At 38.0% G+C, this 17,671-nt stretch overlaps 1 protein-coding gene across 1 annotated transcript; it reads left to right on the forward strand.

The window, feature by feature from the left end:
• The first annotated feature begins 265 nt into the window (after positions 1 to 265).
• LOC113280823 lies at positions 266 to 1,102 on the forward strand. The gene has a single exon (XM_026529402.1). The coding sequence runs from the start codon at positions 266 to 268 to the stop codon at positions 1,100 to 1,102; it is 837 nt and encodes a 278-aa protein (XP_026385187.1).
• Positions 1,103 to 17,671: the final 16,569 nt, after the last annotated feature.

Here is a 17,671-nt window from a genome sequence, read left to right on the forward strand (position 1 = left end):
TGAAGAAGGGACTGAGGATAAATTACTTTGGCTTCACCATCCTAATGGGGTCTTTACAGCAAAATCCTTCATCAAAACTTTAAATGATAGAGCTCCTTCTTCTTCTCATTATGGTAATACTGAACATATATCTTGGAAGAAATTCTGGAAGGTAAAAATTTTGGCACCCAATCTTCAAATATTTGCTTGGAGAATTCTTAATAATGGTATTGCAGTTGGTAGCAGGATGATGACATACTGCAAAGATATTAATACAGAGTGAAGGATGTGTAATGGTGCTGTTGAAACTTTGGAACACTTGTTCCTATACTTCCCTGTATCTCAAGCTGTTCTTTTTGCTTCTCACCTGACTCTCAGAATTGATGCAAGCCTAAATCTTTCAGTTCACCACTATATCAAGAGTTGGTTATTAGAAGGTGGAAACTACTCAAAGTTAAAAATGGGGATTTGTCTGTTCTGGAGTATATGGAAGACCAGAAATAACATAGTCTTCAACGAAGGCACTGTGCATATTCAGAAAATGCTTCAAGAGGCTTATTATTGGTTCCACCCTGATACCAACATTCAAGACGTTACCACTCTGCCTTCTGAACAAGACTTACTAGACTCTGCCAAGACTGTTTGGTCTCCTCCCACTCAGTCAAAAATGAAAATAAATTTTGATGGTGCTGCTGGAATTAGAGGGTTCGCCTGCGTGGCAGTGGCAAGGAACTACAATTGTGAGTTTAATGGGTGTCAGACACAAGTATTCGCATTCAGCACCCCTGTAGAAGCTGAAGCTCATGGTGCTTTGGTGGGAATTGAGCTTTCCATCAGCAAGGCTATAAGGCACATTATCATTGAAGGTGATTCATTCACTGTGATCAATTCTCTCAGGTACAATAATTTCCCAGTTCCTTGGAGTATTAAGAATACTATTGGAAAAATCAAAGACAAGCTAGGGAACTTTACGTCTGTTGATTTTAACTTTATCAAAAAGGAAGCCAATTTCATGGCTCACTCCTTAGCAGCTTATGCTGTTCGGAACCAACTGTCTAATCAGTGGTTAACCTCTCCTCCTTCTTGTATTACTCACTTGTTTAGTGAGGATTCTTCTTCTTAGTTTTTGTTTTTTTCTTGGTTTTTGTTTGTTAACTTTCAAAAAAAAAAAAAAAAAACTGAATTTCATAAAAATCTTATTTCTCACTCTTTAGAAATAATATTTTCTATGATACCGTTTCTGATGTTGATACCGTTTTAATCAATTTGAAAGAAAACCGAAAGTTAATTCAAATTCCGGTAGAAGTCTTTTCATGGATTTTAATGAAAACTCATTAAAAGACTGAAGGATGAGACGACAGATGTAAAAGAAATTTATTTTGGTGGCAAAAAGGAAGGATTTCAAGGAGTTGGTAATAATATGTGAGATTCATTTGAATCCGGATTGAAACCTGAAACCCCCAAGGTTCAATGACCGTATTTGTTTTCCTCTTAATGGTTGATAAAATTCATATTAATTACCATGGATTGAAATTTTCCGTCACTTTATGAATAATGTTTACCCTGTTAAGAGTTGAGGACGTGGCTTCACCACAAATCAAAACAACTATGGTAATGAAAATGACGTGCGACAACTTTGAAAGGATTTGTGATGCAACACTAAACTAGTTACACATTCTGGTCCTCTTGAGACAAGGTGTTAGTTGAATAAAAGAAAATACAGAAATGCAAGTTCTTCAAGAACAGTTTTAATGGGGTATGCAATTACTCAAGTAATTTTCTTACTTGCACAAAAAGAGAAAGTGCAGAGTATTTAATACAGTAATCATAAAAAAACACATGATTAACCAATATGGTAATGATCTTCCTTAGCCAATGAGAGACCGACACGAGTTAGGAAGTGACAGCAGGAAAACGCAGAGTGGACATGTTGTAATGAAACAGTGTAAGGGAAGTGTCACTCTTTTAAGTGTGTTGTTATTAGAACCTCTCAAGTTGGAGTGAGCTAGAGAGAGCACATGCAACTTGTCTCTAAGATAGCCAAATCTTGGTGAAGACAAACCTTTAGTGAAAATATTTGCAAGATGATCAAAAGTGCAGATATAAGATACCTGAACCAGTTCTTGTACAAAATGATAGTTAACCATGTGATTCATGCGACTGTGAAAGACAGGATTGGAAGAGTATGAGATATCACTCATATTGTTACAGTACGAGGTAGGAGCCATACGAATGAATATATGTAAATCCTTGAGTAACTGACAAACCCAAAATAGTTAATGTAGCGGACTAGAAAATTCACCTCCCAAACCCCAGTCACGCCACTCAAAAATGAAATTGAAACCAGAAAAATTATGCACCCAAATTCAGAAATCAAATTATTTATGTGGAACACCTTTTCATTAGACAACAACTCATACAGTAAGGTACATCAACCACATGCAAAGAAAAATCAAATGCGACAGCAAACTAAATGTTTGTAAACTCAAATCCAAATGCCGGTAATCTCCTGAACTTGATTTTGGAATTCAAAGGCAAATTTAAACTAAAATGTAGACTTGATATAAATTGAGGCTCAAAATGAAATTCCAAATTTAAATAAAAAAAGTAGTTAAAAGATTAGCAAAAAAAGAAAAGGAAACTTCACATGCAATTTCTTAGATACCAAAATTAATGAATTAGACATTCCAATCTCACAGACAAAAACAGATTAAGAAGCACTATTTAAAGTAAAGAATATAGTGGATACCTAGTACATTTTTACAAGAGAAATTCAACATCCATGCTAAGTTCACAGTAGTTAGAAGTGTAACTAACTATATACGAAAGAAAAGCCATGACTTGGAAATTCATTAGTGGAAATCCATAAGATAGTTATATACATAAAATATGGGTTTAATACGTTTCAGACAACAAAGAGATCAAACTAATCATATACGCCCAAGGCACTACCAGATTCATCATTTATAAACAACATAAAGGCTCTGTACAAGATCCCAACATATACACAGTACAATACAACAAAATGACATGGGACTAAAGCAAGCAAACTAACTACCCAGATACCCCTGTGATATAGAATATCAAGCTTACAAAATACTAACTTTCTAGCGCTAACAGCTTTCCGTAAGCTCTGCCCGGCTTAGTGCTGCAACTTCTCTTCGTACTCTGAGGGGGGGAAAACAAAACAAAGGGAGTGAACGAATGCCCAGTAGAGGGTATAACAACAAAATATAATGCCAGTGAATAAATAGACAAGAGCAACAGCTAATTAAAAATTCAGAAATGTAAATCTTAAACAAATATAGATCATAAGAATATCCATAGCCGCAATTAAAGATACTCTACTATTTTCATGGCCAGTGACACTGTCAGGATAGTTCTGGTTACCAGCCATCGTTGCCGCAACGATCTTCCGGGTTGCCACCGAGGTGGTGGGGTGCCACTTAGGCCCGACGTTCCTAAAGTAGAGCCCTCTAGTTTCCAAATCAAATCAGTTCATAAAGGAGACATTCACCATAAACTTCACAGCAAATACGATATTACAAGATAAAATTGTAAGGCTTTGAAGTTGCTGTGTACACAAAAGTTCATCTCATGGGGTCTTGCCAAATGCACAACCACTTAACAGCAAGACAAAGGTCATTTGAAACATAACAGAAGACGGAAAGAATTTCATATATAAAGCATCACCCTTTAAATTGGGGTTAAAAACATAAATCTTGTAAAACAATGAAGTAAGTCCTAATTGCCGAGAAGAGACAAAACTAATACAGTGAAGATACATAGAACCAAACAAATATGAGTAAAATAGAGAGAACAAGACAGTAAAAAAAATGGGTCTATTTTATAAGAAAAAAACGAAGAATCAGCGGATAAAATGGCTGCATAAATCCTTATTTTTCAACAAAATCATTTGTAACTTCCAAAATGATACGCAGATTAAAAGCAAGGGATAATACATAGAAATGAAGGGAATTTAAACCAAGTTTATAGTTGTACAAGATCCGCAAAAGCAGTGAAAATGTGAAGGAGTTTTGGGGACTAAACATCTTAATCTCATGGTTATCAAACAAGTAATAGGCTTGTAAGAAAAAAAATCAACACATGACTTAATTTAGAGTGAAAGAAAAGCAGAACTTGAATGCATGTCGCCAAAACGTCTTTAATCTTCCGAAAACCATATCTGCCATTTCAAAGGACATGCAATTGATATTTAAACACGAGAACATGGGTGCTTTTAAGGAGGTGGATGAGCAAAATCTATCAAACTCCCGGTTAAGAAAACTGGTGAAATTATTAAAACGAAATAGTTATGCAAGTTCAGAACATTCAAATCAGCAGATATATATTACAGTATACATTAATTGCAAAAGAATTGAAGACAAAAATAAATAAAATGAAAACAACCCCTACCTTTGAAGAAGACAAATTTAGCCAGAAACAGAGAGCGGGTTGAACTCCAATTTGAATTTGAGAGCCTAAAAATATTCCTTTAATTTCTAGAGATTGTTTTGAGTATGAAATTTTAACAGAGGAGTGAGGGAATAAAACTATGGTTCGACGAAAGAAAAAATAAAAAAAAAGATTGTCCTTCACTTTAAAGAGGGTTGGATTAAAAAGGCAATTATGCCCCTGCTGCTCATGTCAACCACGTGCCTTACATGCTCAAAATTTCTAGTGTCTTCCTAGCATACACTACTCATGCTCACTAATTGGTGCTAAGGGACGACTAGCTAGCTAAACAAACGTTCATATGGGTTGGCCTAAGGCTCAAAACCCAACGAAAATATTCGTGTCGCTACAGTTTAGTTGCAGAATGAGCCAGACTCCTATATTCAGTCTCAGTAGATGATCTGGAAACTGTAGTTTGCTTCTTGCTTGACCAATAAATTGGACTTGAGCAAAATAATATGCAAAATCCACCAGTACTCCTTCTTGTATCTGGATCACCAGCGTAATCTGCATCACTAAATCTATTCACATAACCAGACCCTTTGAAAAGATAACATCATAATCAAGAGTGTCGTTTACATATCTTAAAATCCTCTTAGTAGGAATGAAATATTTCGTGGTTAGTTCTTGCATATGCCGACAGACTTGATTGATAACATAACTTATTTCTGGTCTAGTCCATGTCAAATATTGTAAAACTCCTACTAGAGATCTATAACAAGTGGCATCAGACAGTAAGGTACCTGAAGTAACCATGAGTTTGCAACATAAAGGAATTTGAGAGGCAAAAGTTTTGGCACCGGTCATGTCAAACTTGTCTAACAAATCAAGAGCATATTTTTCCTGAGATAAAAATAAGCCATTTGAGTTTCTCTTTACCTCAAGACCTAAAAAATAATGAATAGAACCAAGGTCTTTGACAAGAAAGTGTTCACCAAGAGAGGAGATTAAAGATGAACGGTATGCTTTTAAATTCCCATTAATAAATATGTCGTCAACATAGACAACGATATTAGTCACCCTTGAACCAACCCTCTGAACAAAAAGACAAGTACAACTGTAGAGGTTTTAAAACCAAAAGAGAGAAATACATCCATAATTTTTTGATACCAGGCCCTTGGTGCCTGTTTCAAACCATATAAAGATTTGTGAAGTTTAGAAACATAGTCAGGGTTGGAGGCATCAACCAAGCCAGAAGGCTAAGTCATATAAACATCTTCAATTAGATCTCCATGCAGAACATTACTAATACCAACCTGAGAAATAAACCAGTCAAAATGCACTGCAAGAACCAAAACATGTTTGATTGTTGTTGGTTATACCACATGACTAAAGGTATATGTATAATCAAGTCCTTCTTTTTGATGAAATCCTTTGTAAACTAGTGTAGATGGCAAAATTTTGGATAAGGGGAAAAAGTGTCATTTCAACCATATAGACAGAATTCAACTCTCACGGGAGAGATTAAGCCCTTGGTTCTCAAGGCATCCTTAGCCACGATTTCTAGTATACGTCCCCGCGAGACACTGCTGGTCGTGATAGCGTTACTCCTAGAGCACATCCTCAACGAGATACTGCTGGTCACGTAGGTTCTGTAGAGCGTAAAACGTCCCCGGCAGACTAATGAACCAGAACAGCCACAATTTCAGCATGGTTTCACGAGACACGGCTGATTGTGATACCATGATTCCTAGTATACGTCCTCAACGAGATGTTGCTGGTCATGTAGGCTCTGTAGATGCGTAAATACGTCCACAATGGACTTATGACCCAGAGCGGAGATTTGCATATCTCCCGTAAGCACGACTCATCCTATTTGAGATCAAAGACTGATTCCTAGTACATAATCGCGAGATACACTGTTCATGTCTGCTCTAGGCTCTGACTCGACTTACTGAGGTTTCCAGATAACTCATAGGACATACCCGCGGGATATGCTGATTATTCTACCTATGAGCCTTTCGACAGACTCCTAGAACATCCTTTCGAGATACACTGGTCTTGTTGGCTCATTATATGGACACGCAATTGATTCCTATCACAACTCTACAAGATACGCTGGTCAAAGACAAGTGAGCCAAGATGTTAATTGGGCGTACAAAGCCTTTTTCTCTTTCTCTCCAAGCCGAGTCCCAGCTGAGATACGGATCCGTTAAGAAATTCTTCAGAGAGATTTTTAGTTGTCCGCAAAAATCTCTGAGAGATTCAAAATCTCTCTGCAAAAATCACAGAGAGATTTTTGAGATGTCTGCAAAAATCTCTCCGCAAAAATCACAGAGAGATTTTTGAGCTGTCTATCCGCAAAAATATCTGAGAGATTCAAAAACTCTCTGTAAAAACCAGAAAGAGATTTTTTGAGAGGCGCACGCCTTACCTAGCACTCAACGCCTATTTCTCAGCCTCTCAAATACACTCACGGCTAGTAAATTGAGCCTGAATTATACATGGCTACCCAGAAACGTGGATACGCTCTCTTGAGCACTGCATGCTTAAAAAAGGGACCTACAAACAATAATATGGTTTTCACATGACATGTGTGACCGGACACGGAGACAGGGAGATCAGCGTCATCTGCTCTCACACTCTTCACACGATTCCTAAGGAATTTCATTCCTTTTCACGTGACTCATCCTAGTCATTCTCACAAATCACATAATATCTCTCGATCTTGGCCAACTCGGCTAAAGAGAATACTTCTCTCTCAAATACGTCATCACAAAGGCTGATTCAGCTTCATACAAATGGGGGATATCAATTAGGGTTTTTATCTGGCGGTCTACAGCACGTGTGAGAAATACCCGGCTTATTTCTCACCGCAGAATAGAATAAAGGCGGTGGAATAATGGGATAAACTCAACCAAGTTTATCCTTATTCCTGAAGAGACGGGAGAATTATTCCGCACGAGACGGAAAACAATCTTTATCTTCAGCGACTTGAGATTACAAAATCCATTTATAAATAGGTCATTTATTTTCCAAGCTACGATGATCTTTTTCATAACCTCTCAAAGCAATAACTTTTTCTATAATCTCTCTCTTCATCTGCTTCCCTCCCTTATACCATATCTAATCCTTCTTCCCTGTGACTGAAGCATCCTTTGAACGGCCATTGTGCATGGTTTAGGCGAAAATTGTTCGTGCTCAACCTCCCGTAACTCACTTTCAGAAACCCTAGAATCCCATATCTAAGCTCTCACCGATTTTAGGTAACTACATTTTGGCGAGCACGGTGTGAGGTTGTTCACTCAATTACAGATCTCAATCATGGTCATTATTAGGAAGGAAGCCGATTCCACCAATCCAAACATAAAAAAATGTTTCATTGATTCAGTCTTTGTAAACCTATATTTAGCTGAGAGAGTTATCCCTGTCAGTAGTTTTATCTCTTAGAAGAATTGTTTTACCTTAGTGAATAAGTTAGTGCGTCCCGAATCACATGGACCTCTTTTTGTATAAAAAAACGTCCTAGTAACCTATTTTCATAAAAATCTACCTTGAAATCCTTGGATACGGACCAAGGAGAACTCCTGGAGACTCAACAGAATTTACAAAATCTCAAATCGATATCCAGACTTATCTGAAAACGCCTTTAGAATTTCCAGTAGGGATAGATCCAACACATCTATATCGAGTACGCGTTTCCTAATGAAGGAGTACTAAACTGCTGCTGAGAATAGTACTGACGGGATCTTTCCTTCAATCGACCTCACCATAGAAGATAAAGTTCATTACGAACGCGACAGAGCTAACAAACAACCATCCAGCCGACCTTATCACTCTCAAGGGCCTCAAGGACCAGATGACGCTCTAAACTTGGAGATTTTGACGAGTATTTGTACCAAAACTCGTTTAGGTCAAGCGCCCTCAACCTGATCACAGGGGACTCGGGAATTTTACTTCATTTTACTATTTTACTTATAACTCTTCCATTCTGTATCCGATTGACCTAGTTCTTTTACCGTCGAATTTGTCTTTTCGTTGTCTACAGGATAAACTTAGCGAAAACTTGGAAAGGATAAAAAAAATCGTGACCTAGAAAAAAGAGTTGCATGTCCACATAGGGTCATAAACTGCTAACAAAGATACTTCTTGACGCCCTTCCTGCTTCAGAGAATCATGACAAGAACGCGACAAAGTATGAAGCGAAACTAGATCCCAATACGAGGCTCATCCGAATCTCATCCTTATCCAAAGACGTAAAGCTGCTAGTCGATATGCTACTTCAACATCCAACATGTCAGAAAGAAAAGGAGTCCTAGCGGTTGTACGACTAAGTGTCGATGAGCCTCCATCTCGGCTACACCAACGATTACCCAGTATCATTTTCCGATGGGACCTCAATTCACCCAAGATGGAGAAGGAAAATATCTTTTCACCCGAACCTATCAAGGGAAAATAAATATGAAGTGACACTCGTGAAACCAACAATTCAGATAGAACTTTATTACTCGTCATACAACCGCAACCAACTACTATCACTGAAGTAAACAATGGAAGGATCCGAGACCATTGCTCCAAGACACACGTTACTCATCCAGACGCCTACTAGTTACCTCAGTCAAAGCCTCTTCTCTTAATAATGACCATCTCGATAAGATAGCCCATGTGTCAGAGTTGGACCTGGCGACCGAAGAACAAGACACGATAACCACTTATGGCTCCTCAAACAAAAAATAAGACTTACTCAAGTTGGGATGTACTGTTGGGACTTTCGAAGAACTGTATCATCAGCAACCTTAACGCAAACCAGATCTCTATTGTCCTTAAAGCACGTCTCTTGCATTACTAGTCATATAATACGTTCACTGTTGTACTGGTCTTATGACGTGTCTACTTCTATTAATTTTTGTTTACCATCTCCCAAAAGAAAGTTAGATTTCGATAGATGATTTGGCTAAACAAGTTCACATGGATCCCTGTCAAGACACCTAGTAGAGGCGGAACAACAACTTCATCTTGTCCAGGAAGGGTCAGACACTCTACGCGACTCTCCACAGACGTCTCCAACCCACATAGTATCGCGTTCCCACCTTGAAGACTCAATATCTTACGTTACATGGGTCTTAATTCATTTTTCAAGCTCCCGAGTCAATGAGAATCCCTGGTTTTGTATCAAACTGGGAACTAACGAAGAACCGTGCATCATACATCTGTATGATTTACATGAGACTGTGCAAACATCCAAATCCTATGTGACAAACTCTTACGTCATCGACATGAAGATTCCAGAACACGTAAACAAATTGGTAGAATTTGGAATTTCCCAAGTCATATACTTGTCACTAAAGTTGTATGAGGAAGAATCAGATCTCTAGACCGATCATCGGGCACAATAGCCTTCTCCTATGACAACGTGCTTCAACCCGTGTGACTGTATTAATACTTACAAGATAGTATCCTATAGGTACTGGAAATCAATCCCATAATAAAGAGGCCATAATACTTTCACAAGATGAAGATGAGAAGAACTCACCCATCACACCTAATTTAGGTTTTCTGCCATAATCAAGCAAGGTGTGATTTTTCAAACCCCTTCTAAAGGATTTCACAAATGGATACGTGTACCAAAGAAAATATGCGTTTCCTCCCTCTGCTCTGGATCCACGCATGAGACAAATTAGGGATCGCAATCGAGTTAAAGAAAAGTCTATAGTTTCTACTTGATTCAGATATGGCTCACACTTCATCCATCTAACTCGACGATATGGTAAACTTATTGGAGAATTTGATGATCCCCCCCCCCCCCCTGAAGAAAAATGTATGTCTATACTACTGCATGATAAAAGGGCATGTGGTTCCGAAATACAATCTAAGAGTTATGATCAAAACAATGGAATATATAGCTGCTGAAAAACCATATATTTCTGAGTTCAACATCACGTAAACTTATCACCTTAAAACAATCTCCAAATCTTTATTTTTCTATAATAGATGAAAGGCATGTATTTTCTGTTCGATAGTTGGGGTCAACCACCAAAATCGGACGTCAAACGAAGTTTCTACAACCCCCGGAGTGAAGATCGCGCAAGGAAGGACCTCCTACTACGAATTTTACTTAGGGTTTCCATCCACTCGCACAAAAACAGAGCCAGCTAGGGTTTGAAAAAAAATTAAGAACTCATGAGGGTATTCTTCCTTGACAATATGCATATAGAAAAGGTCCAGAGAGAAAATATCAAACCTGAATAAAATCATCTGACATGGCTCCCTAGAGAAGATCTCTTGCTTCATGTTCAGTTTTTTTACTTTGGATTATGCATATCGGGCCGCCTTCTTAGTATGTTACAACTCTTCATACACCATACACATTATCAGATGAAGAAAAATTCTGAAAAGAGAGGACCTGAACTCAAATCACCTCTACGGACCCTGACAGAATCGAGCCACCCTCGCAACCGCCTCATATTGAAAGCAGAGATTCTCACAGGTTGTCACCGAGTTCCCAGGTTTACAAGATCATCAAAAGAAAATCCGTTCAGAGTTATCATGATATTAAATCCATCGGTAAGTGTCTCATTTGAAGTCAAGACATGGATCCCGGGAAATCACCCTCATGTCGTTCAGTTGTCTCTACACTCCGAATCTCTTTCTGAAAGTCCTTTAAAATTTTCGAAGCTCGCCTCGTCTCCATACTACCAAGGGCGAACTCATTCTCACCATAGAGAGTATTCTACAAACAAATAGAATCAGTAAGGCTGCAAATTTCAAACTACATAAGTTAAAATCAAGGGAAACACGTTTTCTTCACGACAAAGAATATTCAACAATATTCGATTGTTGTGCTCCTTCTCTTCGGGTTTCTTTTACGCGAGAATTACTGAAAGCTGGGGACTGATGGGTGGCTGCAGAATTGTCAAGAGAAGATATTTCTATAGTATTTCTAGCAAGTAAATCTTGAGTTTTTCCCACGTCATGATTCTACAAGAACAAGATGGAATCAAACAAGCTATATTGAGATATGAAAGTAAAAAAAGCAAATATAGGTTTGGCGACTGAATTTGTTTCACAGGTGGGATTAGGGTTCATGGAGACCAAATCCACGTCTTATACTAATATAAGGGAAGTTAATGAAGTCATAATACCCCAGGAGGCATACTCAATGCGTCACAACATGCAAAGGATCAAGGAATATGAGAATCCTCTTACAATTAGGATTTATGTACAGTTCCATGAGAAAACACGCTAACTGAAGAAAATTCGTAAGGAATTTTGGGGTACTTTCATGAGAAAATATGTTTATCTATATCTCTTATACAACATATCCGAAGGGAGACTCAAAAGGACAAGATATCTAGGAGATGTGGCCACAACAGCGAAGTAAGCGCAATCTGAAACGCTTCTGAAATTCTATACGGGATTCCTGATGACAAAAGTATGTGACTAGTTGACTAAACTAAACAACTCAGAATTGGGTCATTCTTAATATATAATTATTTTATATTTTCAAATTGAGGTTGGGAGCTCAAATCCCATGGTATGAAGATTTTACAGCCATTCTGTGCAAGTCTCTCAAAACTGAAGTCTTCTGATGAACACCCAAATGAAGAGTCCTGATACAAACAGAACGAGTAAAAGAAAGGAATAACGACCTCCATAACTAGGTCACGCCCAAAATAGATTGAAAAGAGTTCTATTTTCAAGCCTAGCTCAAAAGGGAAGACATCAATAAAAGGAAAAGGAGTTGCAGCTAAAAGAGGAAATTAGAGGAATTTGAATCAAATAAGGAAACTGTGGGGTTTCTTTCTTCTAAATATTTCTCAAAACCGTTGAAAAGACATTTTCATGCGTGAGGATGCTCTCATAGTCCAGTGGGACGTGATCTATTCTATTGGAATTATTTTCAGAGGGATCGAAAGTCGAACATAATTAGGGTTTTGTCGAAAAGCCCTAATTTCAAAAAATTTGAAAAAGGGATTTATTCTAAAAGAGAGGAGACCAAGCCTATCCCATTCTCTTAGAAGGTTCTCTAAGACTCTCTCAATCCCTTTTATCTCATTACTCTTCAACAAAAACGATCTCATAAGGGATTTTGACCAAAATACCCTTATATTGTAATTTTAAGTATTTTCAAAGAAGACGGCCGTATTACAGCTAGAGACTGACCAATCTCTCGTCTACCCATTCTAAAGGCCTCATACACGTGAATATTGAGTTCTCTAAGTGTTCGAAGAATAACGGGATTGAAACAAAACCCAGAAAAGCAGAATTACAGAGGAAATAAAGAGAATTTAGCTCAAACAGGGAATTCAGGTTAATGATTTCCAAAACCAGGATAAGAGACGCGCCAATTCCTCTTTCAAGATGTGACTATTCTTAGGTAGGATCTATATCTGTCTCGTTCCAAAGAAAAATCAGGCTCATATTATTTTTTGACGAAAATACCCTTGGTTTCAAAGATATGCATTTTCTCTCAGAAAGGGATGTCTGATTGGTGCAAGGAATTCAGCGAGTTCTCAACATGCAAAGTGCTGACCCATAAGTAATATGCACGCCTGCCAAGCCTTTTCGAGCAGTATCTGAAGCAGTTAGAGACGGATGAAAGAGAAATTAGGGTTTAGGTGAAGTACAAGCCTGAATTCAAAAATTGCCTGAGATAGGGATTCCGAAACTTCAAAAGGTAGGTAGATGACTTTGCTCAAGTATCTTCACCAACATCAAGGCCATCCTAGAAACCGTTTAGAAACTCTTTCTTCCCCACATACCCGCCTGTACATGTTCAGAAACTCAAGGATGCACAAACAGGGAAAATTAGGGTCTTAGACGAGTAAACCCTAATTGACGAATTCTATTCTTCCAAGACGTAATTTGTACCACAGGATTTATTATTACTTCTTTGATGTTCAACAAAAAGTCCCAGGGAATTCCAAGGTCCAGAATTGATTTCTAGATCAAACTCGCAACGATCGAAGGATAAACATCAATTCGGGGATTCTGCACGTCTAAAAGGATGAATGAATTGTAATTGCGTACGAATGATTTGTTACCATCTATATACTCATCATATAACAATCAAGGTTCTACCCTGAGTAGGGGACTTAATATAGATGGTAAAATTTGGATAAGGGGAAAAAGTGTCATTTCAACCATATAGACAGAATTCAACTCTCACGGGAGAGATTAAGCCCTTGGTCCTCAAGGAATCCTTAGCCACGATTTGTAGTATGCGTCCCCGCGAGACACTGCTGGTCGTGATGCCGTGACTCCTAGCGCACATCCTCAACGAGATAATGCTGGTCATGTAAGTTCTGTATAGCGTAAAACGTCCCCGACATACTTATAAACCATAACAGCCATAATTCCAGCATGTTTTCGCGAGACGCAGCTGATTATCATGACATGATTCCTAGTATACGTCCTCAACGAGATTCTTCTGGTCATGTAGGCTTTGTAGATGCGTAAATACGTCCCCGATAGACTTATGACCCAGAGCGGAGATTTGCATATCTCCTGTAAGCACGACTCACCCTATTTGATATCAAAGACTGATTCCTAGTACATCATCGCGAGATACACTGGTCATGTCTGCTCTAGGCTCTGACTCGACTTACTGAGGTTTCCGGATAACTCCTAGGACATCCCCGCGGGATATGCTGGTTATCTACCTCTGAGCCTTTCGACAGACTCCTAGAACATCCTTTCGAGATACACTAGTCTTGTTGGCTCATTATATGGACACGCAATTGATTCCTAGCACATCTCTACAAGATATGCTGGTCAAAGACAAGTGAGCCAAGACGTTAATTGGGCGTACAAACCCTTTTTCTCTTTCTCTCCAGGCCGAGTCCCAGCTGGCTACAAAGAGATACGGATCCGTTAAGAAAATCTTCAGAGAGTTTTTTGAGCTGTCCGCCAAAATCTCTGAGAGATTTTTGAGCTGTCCGCAAAAATATCTGAGAGATTCAAAATCTCTCTGCAAAAATCACAGAGAGATTTTTGAGCTGTCCGAAAAAATCTCTGAGAGATTCAAAATCTCTCTGCAAAAATCACAGATAGATTTTTTGAGAGGCGCACGCCTTACCTAGTGCTCAAAGCCTATTTCTCAGCCTCTCAAATACACTCACTGCTAGTAAATTGAGCCTGAATTATACATGGCTACCCAGAAACGTGGATAGGCTCTTTTGAGCACTGCATGCTTAACAAAAGGACCTACAAACAATAATATGGTTTTAACATGACATGTGTGACCGGCCACGGAGAGAGGGAGATCAGCATGATCTCCTCTCATACTCTTCACACGATTCCTAAGGAATTTCATTCCTTTTCATGTGGCTCATCCTAGTCATTCTCACAAATCAGAGAATATCTCTTTATCTTGGCCAACTCGGATAAAGAGAATATTTTTCTCTCAAATACGTCATCACAAAGGATGATTCAGCTTCACACAAATGGGGGGATATCAATTAGGGTTTTGGTCTGGAGGTCTACGACACGTGTGATAAATACCCGGCTTATTTCTCACCGCAGAAGAGAATAAAGGCGGTGGAATAATGAGATAAACTCAACCAAGTTTATCTCTATTCTTGAAGATACGGGAGAATTATTCCGCATGACACGGAAAACAATCCTTATCTTCACCGATTTGAGATTAGAGAATCCATCTATAAATATGTCATCTATTTCCCAAACTACCATGATCTTTTTCATAACCACTCATAGCAATAACTTTTTCTCTGATCTCTCTCTTCATCTGCTTCCCTCTCTAAGACCAGCTCTAATCCTTCTTCCCTGTGACTGAAGCAGCCTTTGAACGACCACTGTGCGTGGTTTAGGCGAAGACTGTTCGTTCTCAACCTCCCATAACTCACTTTCAGAAACTCTAGAATCTCATATCTAGCCTCTCACAGATTTTAGGTAACTAGGATTTAAATATGGTAATAGTACCATCTGGATTCTGTTTGATCATGTATACCTATTTGCAGTCAACCAAGTTTAGAGAAGGATGGGGAGGAACAAGAGAGTAAGTACCTGCATCTTTGAGAAAAAGATATTCTTCTAGCATAGAGCCTTGAATGGAGTCTTCTTAGCTTGAGTAAAACAAGTTGGTGCAGTGGGAGGGTTATGAACAGTCATTGCAGCAGATAGAGAGCATGTTGGGTAGAGTACACCTTTGGTTTAAAACACCATTTTTTCCACGAGTATTCATCTTGTGAGCATTATGAGAAGACAATGTTACAAAAGTACCTGAAATAGAAGGGACTGGAGATGTAACTAGGAGTTGGTAGAGAAACTGAAATATCCAAAGGACTCTGTGGCACTTGTGATTCAAGAATAGTATCAACAGTGATATTAGTCACATGTAAAAAACAAACAGAATCAGTATGTCCATCAAAAGTGTTAGTTGATAATGAAGATGAAACTGAATTAGTTTTCAAATGAAAAATAGATTCCTGAAAAATTACATGTCTTGACATATAAATTCTACCTGAAGTTGTATGTAAGCACTGGAGCCAATAAAGGTTGTACTTCTAGGATCAAGTTTAGAAGAAGGGTAGGGCCTTAGCCATGGATAACAAAAGAAACCAAAGGCCTTGGGAAATGTATAATCTAGTTTGTGATGAAAAAGAACCTCATACGGTGTTTTATTACTAATAGATCGTTTAATTAGTCTATCGAAAGTAAAGTTTGTAGTGTGAAAAGCTTCAACCCAGAATCAGCTAGATAAATCTGATTGAAGTAAGAGAGTTCTCCCAACATCCACTAAATGTTTGTGCTTGGATTATGTCACACCATTCTGCTCAGGTGTATGTGGACAAGATAGTTCATCAATAATACCATTACTATTGAGAAAAGAAGATAAGTCTTTACGAAGAAATTCTCCCCCCAGCAGTTCATATTGTGCCAATGTGAGCATTAAGAATATTTTAAACTTGAGCTTTGAAAAGAAGAAAAAACCTCTTGAAATTATACTTTTCATATAAGTGAAATATCCAACAGTATTTAGAGAAGTCATCTATGATGTTTACATAGTACCTATATCCTGAATTGGACTTTATAGTACTAGGACCCCAAAGATCCAAATGTAAAAGCTCTAGAGGATTTTTTCTATAATGACTAGACTCAGTAAAGGTCATTTTGTGACTTCTACCAATAATACACTCATGACAAAACAAAAGAGTCTTGATTACACTATTTAAATTTAAAAATCTACAAACAAACTGTAATGTTTGAAAAGAGGGATGTCTGCTAAGTGTCTTTTATGCCATATATCAGCTGAAGTTGTGGGTGATACACCAGTAAGAGACTTTGGAGAGGATTCATGCAGAAAATGTAGTGGATAAAGACCATTGAGATGAGGGCCTTGCAAAAGAATCTTCCCAGTTGTTAATTCCTTCACATGAAAACCAGTAGAATCAAATATTATTGAGTAGTTATTATTATATGTAAATTTGTAGACAGATGGAAAGTTTTGTGAAGCTTTGGGTACTAGAAGTACATTGGATAACTTAAAAGTATGATCAAGTGTAGATTTGAAAGAAAAACCAGTATTGGTGATTTTCATATCTTCACCATTATCATCTTGTATTTCCTTAACTCCATCATAGCCAGAAGCAAACTGAAGTTCACAACCATCAGAAGTAATGTGGTTTTTTGCACGCAATGTCAGCAAACCAAGGATTTTCACATAGAATATTAGTTGTAGCTAGAATAACACTCATGTTTTGAGGAGTATTGACATTCTGGTAGACAAAGTTGAGTCTATGCCTACAAGCTAGAGCAGTATGGCCACCTTTATTACAAATCTGACAGGTGAGATTATATATGCCAGTAGAAGCATTAGGTAAGAAATGATTTGTTGGTGGCGTTGGAGATGGTGGTGGTGGTGGTGAATGATCCAAAAAATGATTGTAAGTATAATTTCTTGCAGGCAACTGGAAGTTGCTTCTAGGGGAAGAATTATAAAAAGTGTTACCTCTACCACGACCCCTGTAAGATGAAGAATAAGAAGGAAAGCTTGAATAAGTGGAGGCTGATCTATATTGCGCAAGAAAGGATTGTTGAGATTGAAAATCAACAAAAGTTTTATTGTGTACTTCTGCTAGGATATGTTTGGATCGTTCATTCACAACAATCTCTTCACTAAGCAACAGATTGTGAAGTTCATCAAAAGACACTAGTAGATTGCGTATATGAATTGAAATACTAAAAGCATTATAATCATTACCAATTTCATTTACTATCAAAACCAATTCATCATCAGAGACAACAGATCCAGCAGTAGAAAGTGGATCTGGCAGTT

This window comes from Papaver somniferum, chromosome 5, assembly GCF_003573695.1.
Source record: "Papaver somniferum cultivar HN1 chromosome 5, ASM357369v1, whole genome shotgun sequence".
Classification (NCBI taxonomy): domain Eukaryota; kingdom Viridiplantae; phylum Streptophyta; class Magnoliopsida; order Ranunculales; family Papaveraceae; genus Papaver; species Papaver somniferum.

Coding starts and splice junctions, on each gene's coding strand:
- LOC113280823 (XM_026529402.1), top strand. CDS start 266: ATGTGTAATGGTGCTGTTGAAACTTTGGAACACTTGTTCCTATACTTC.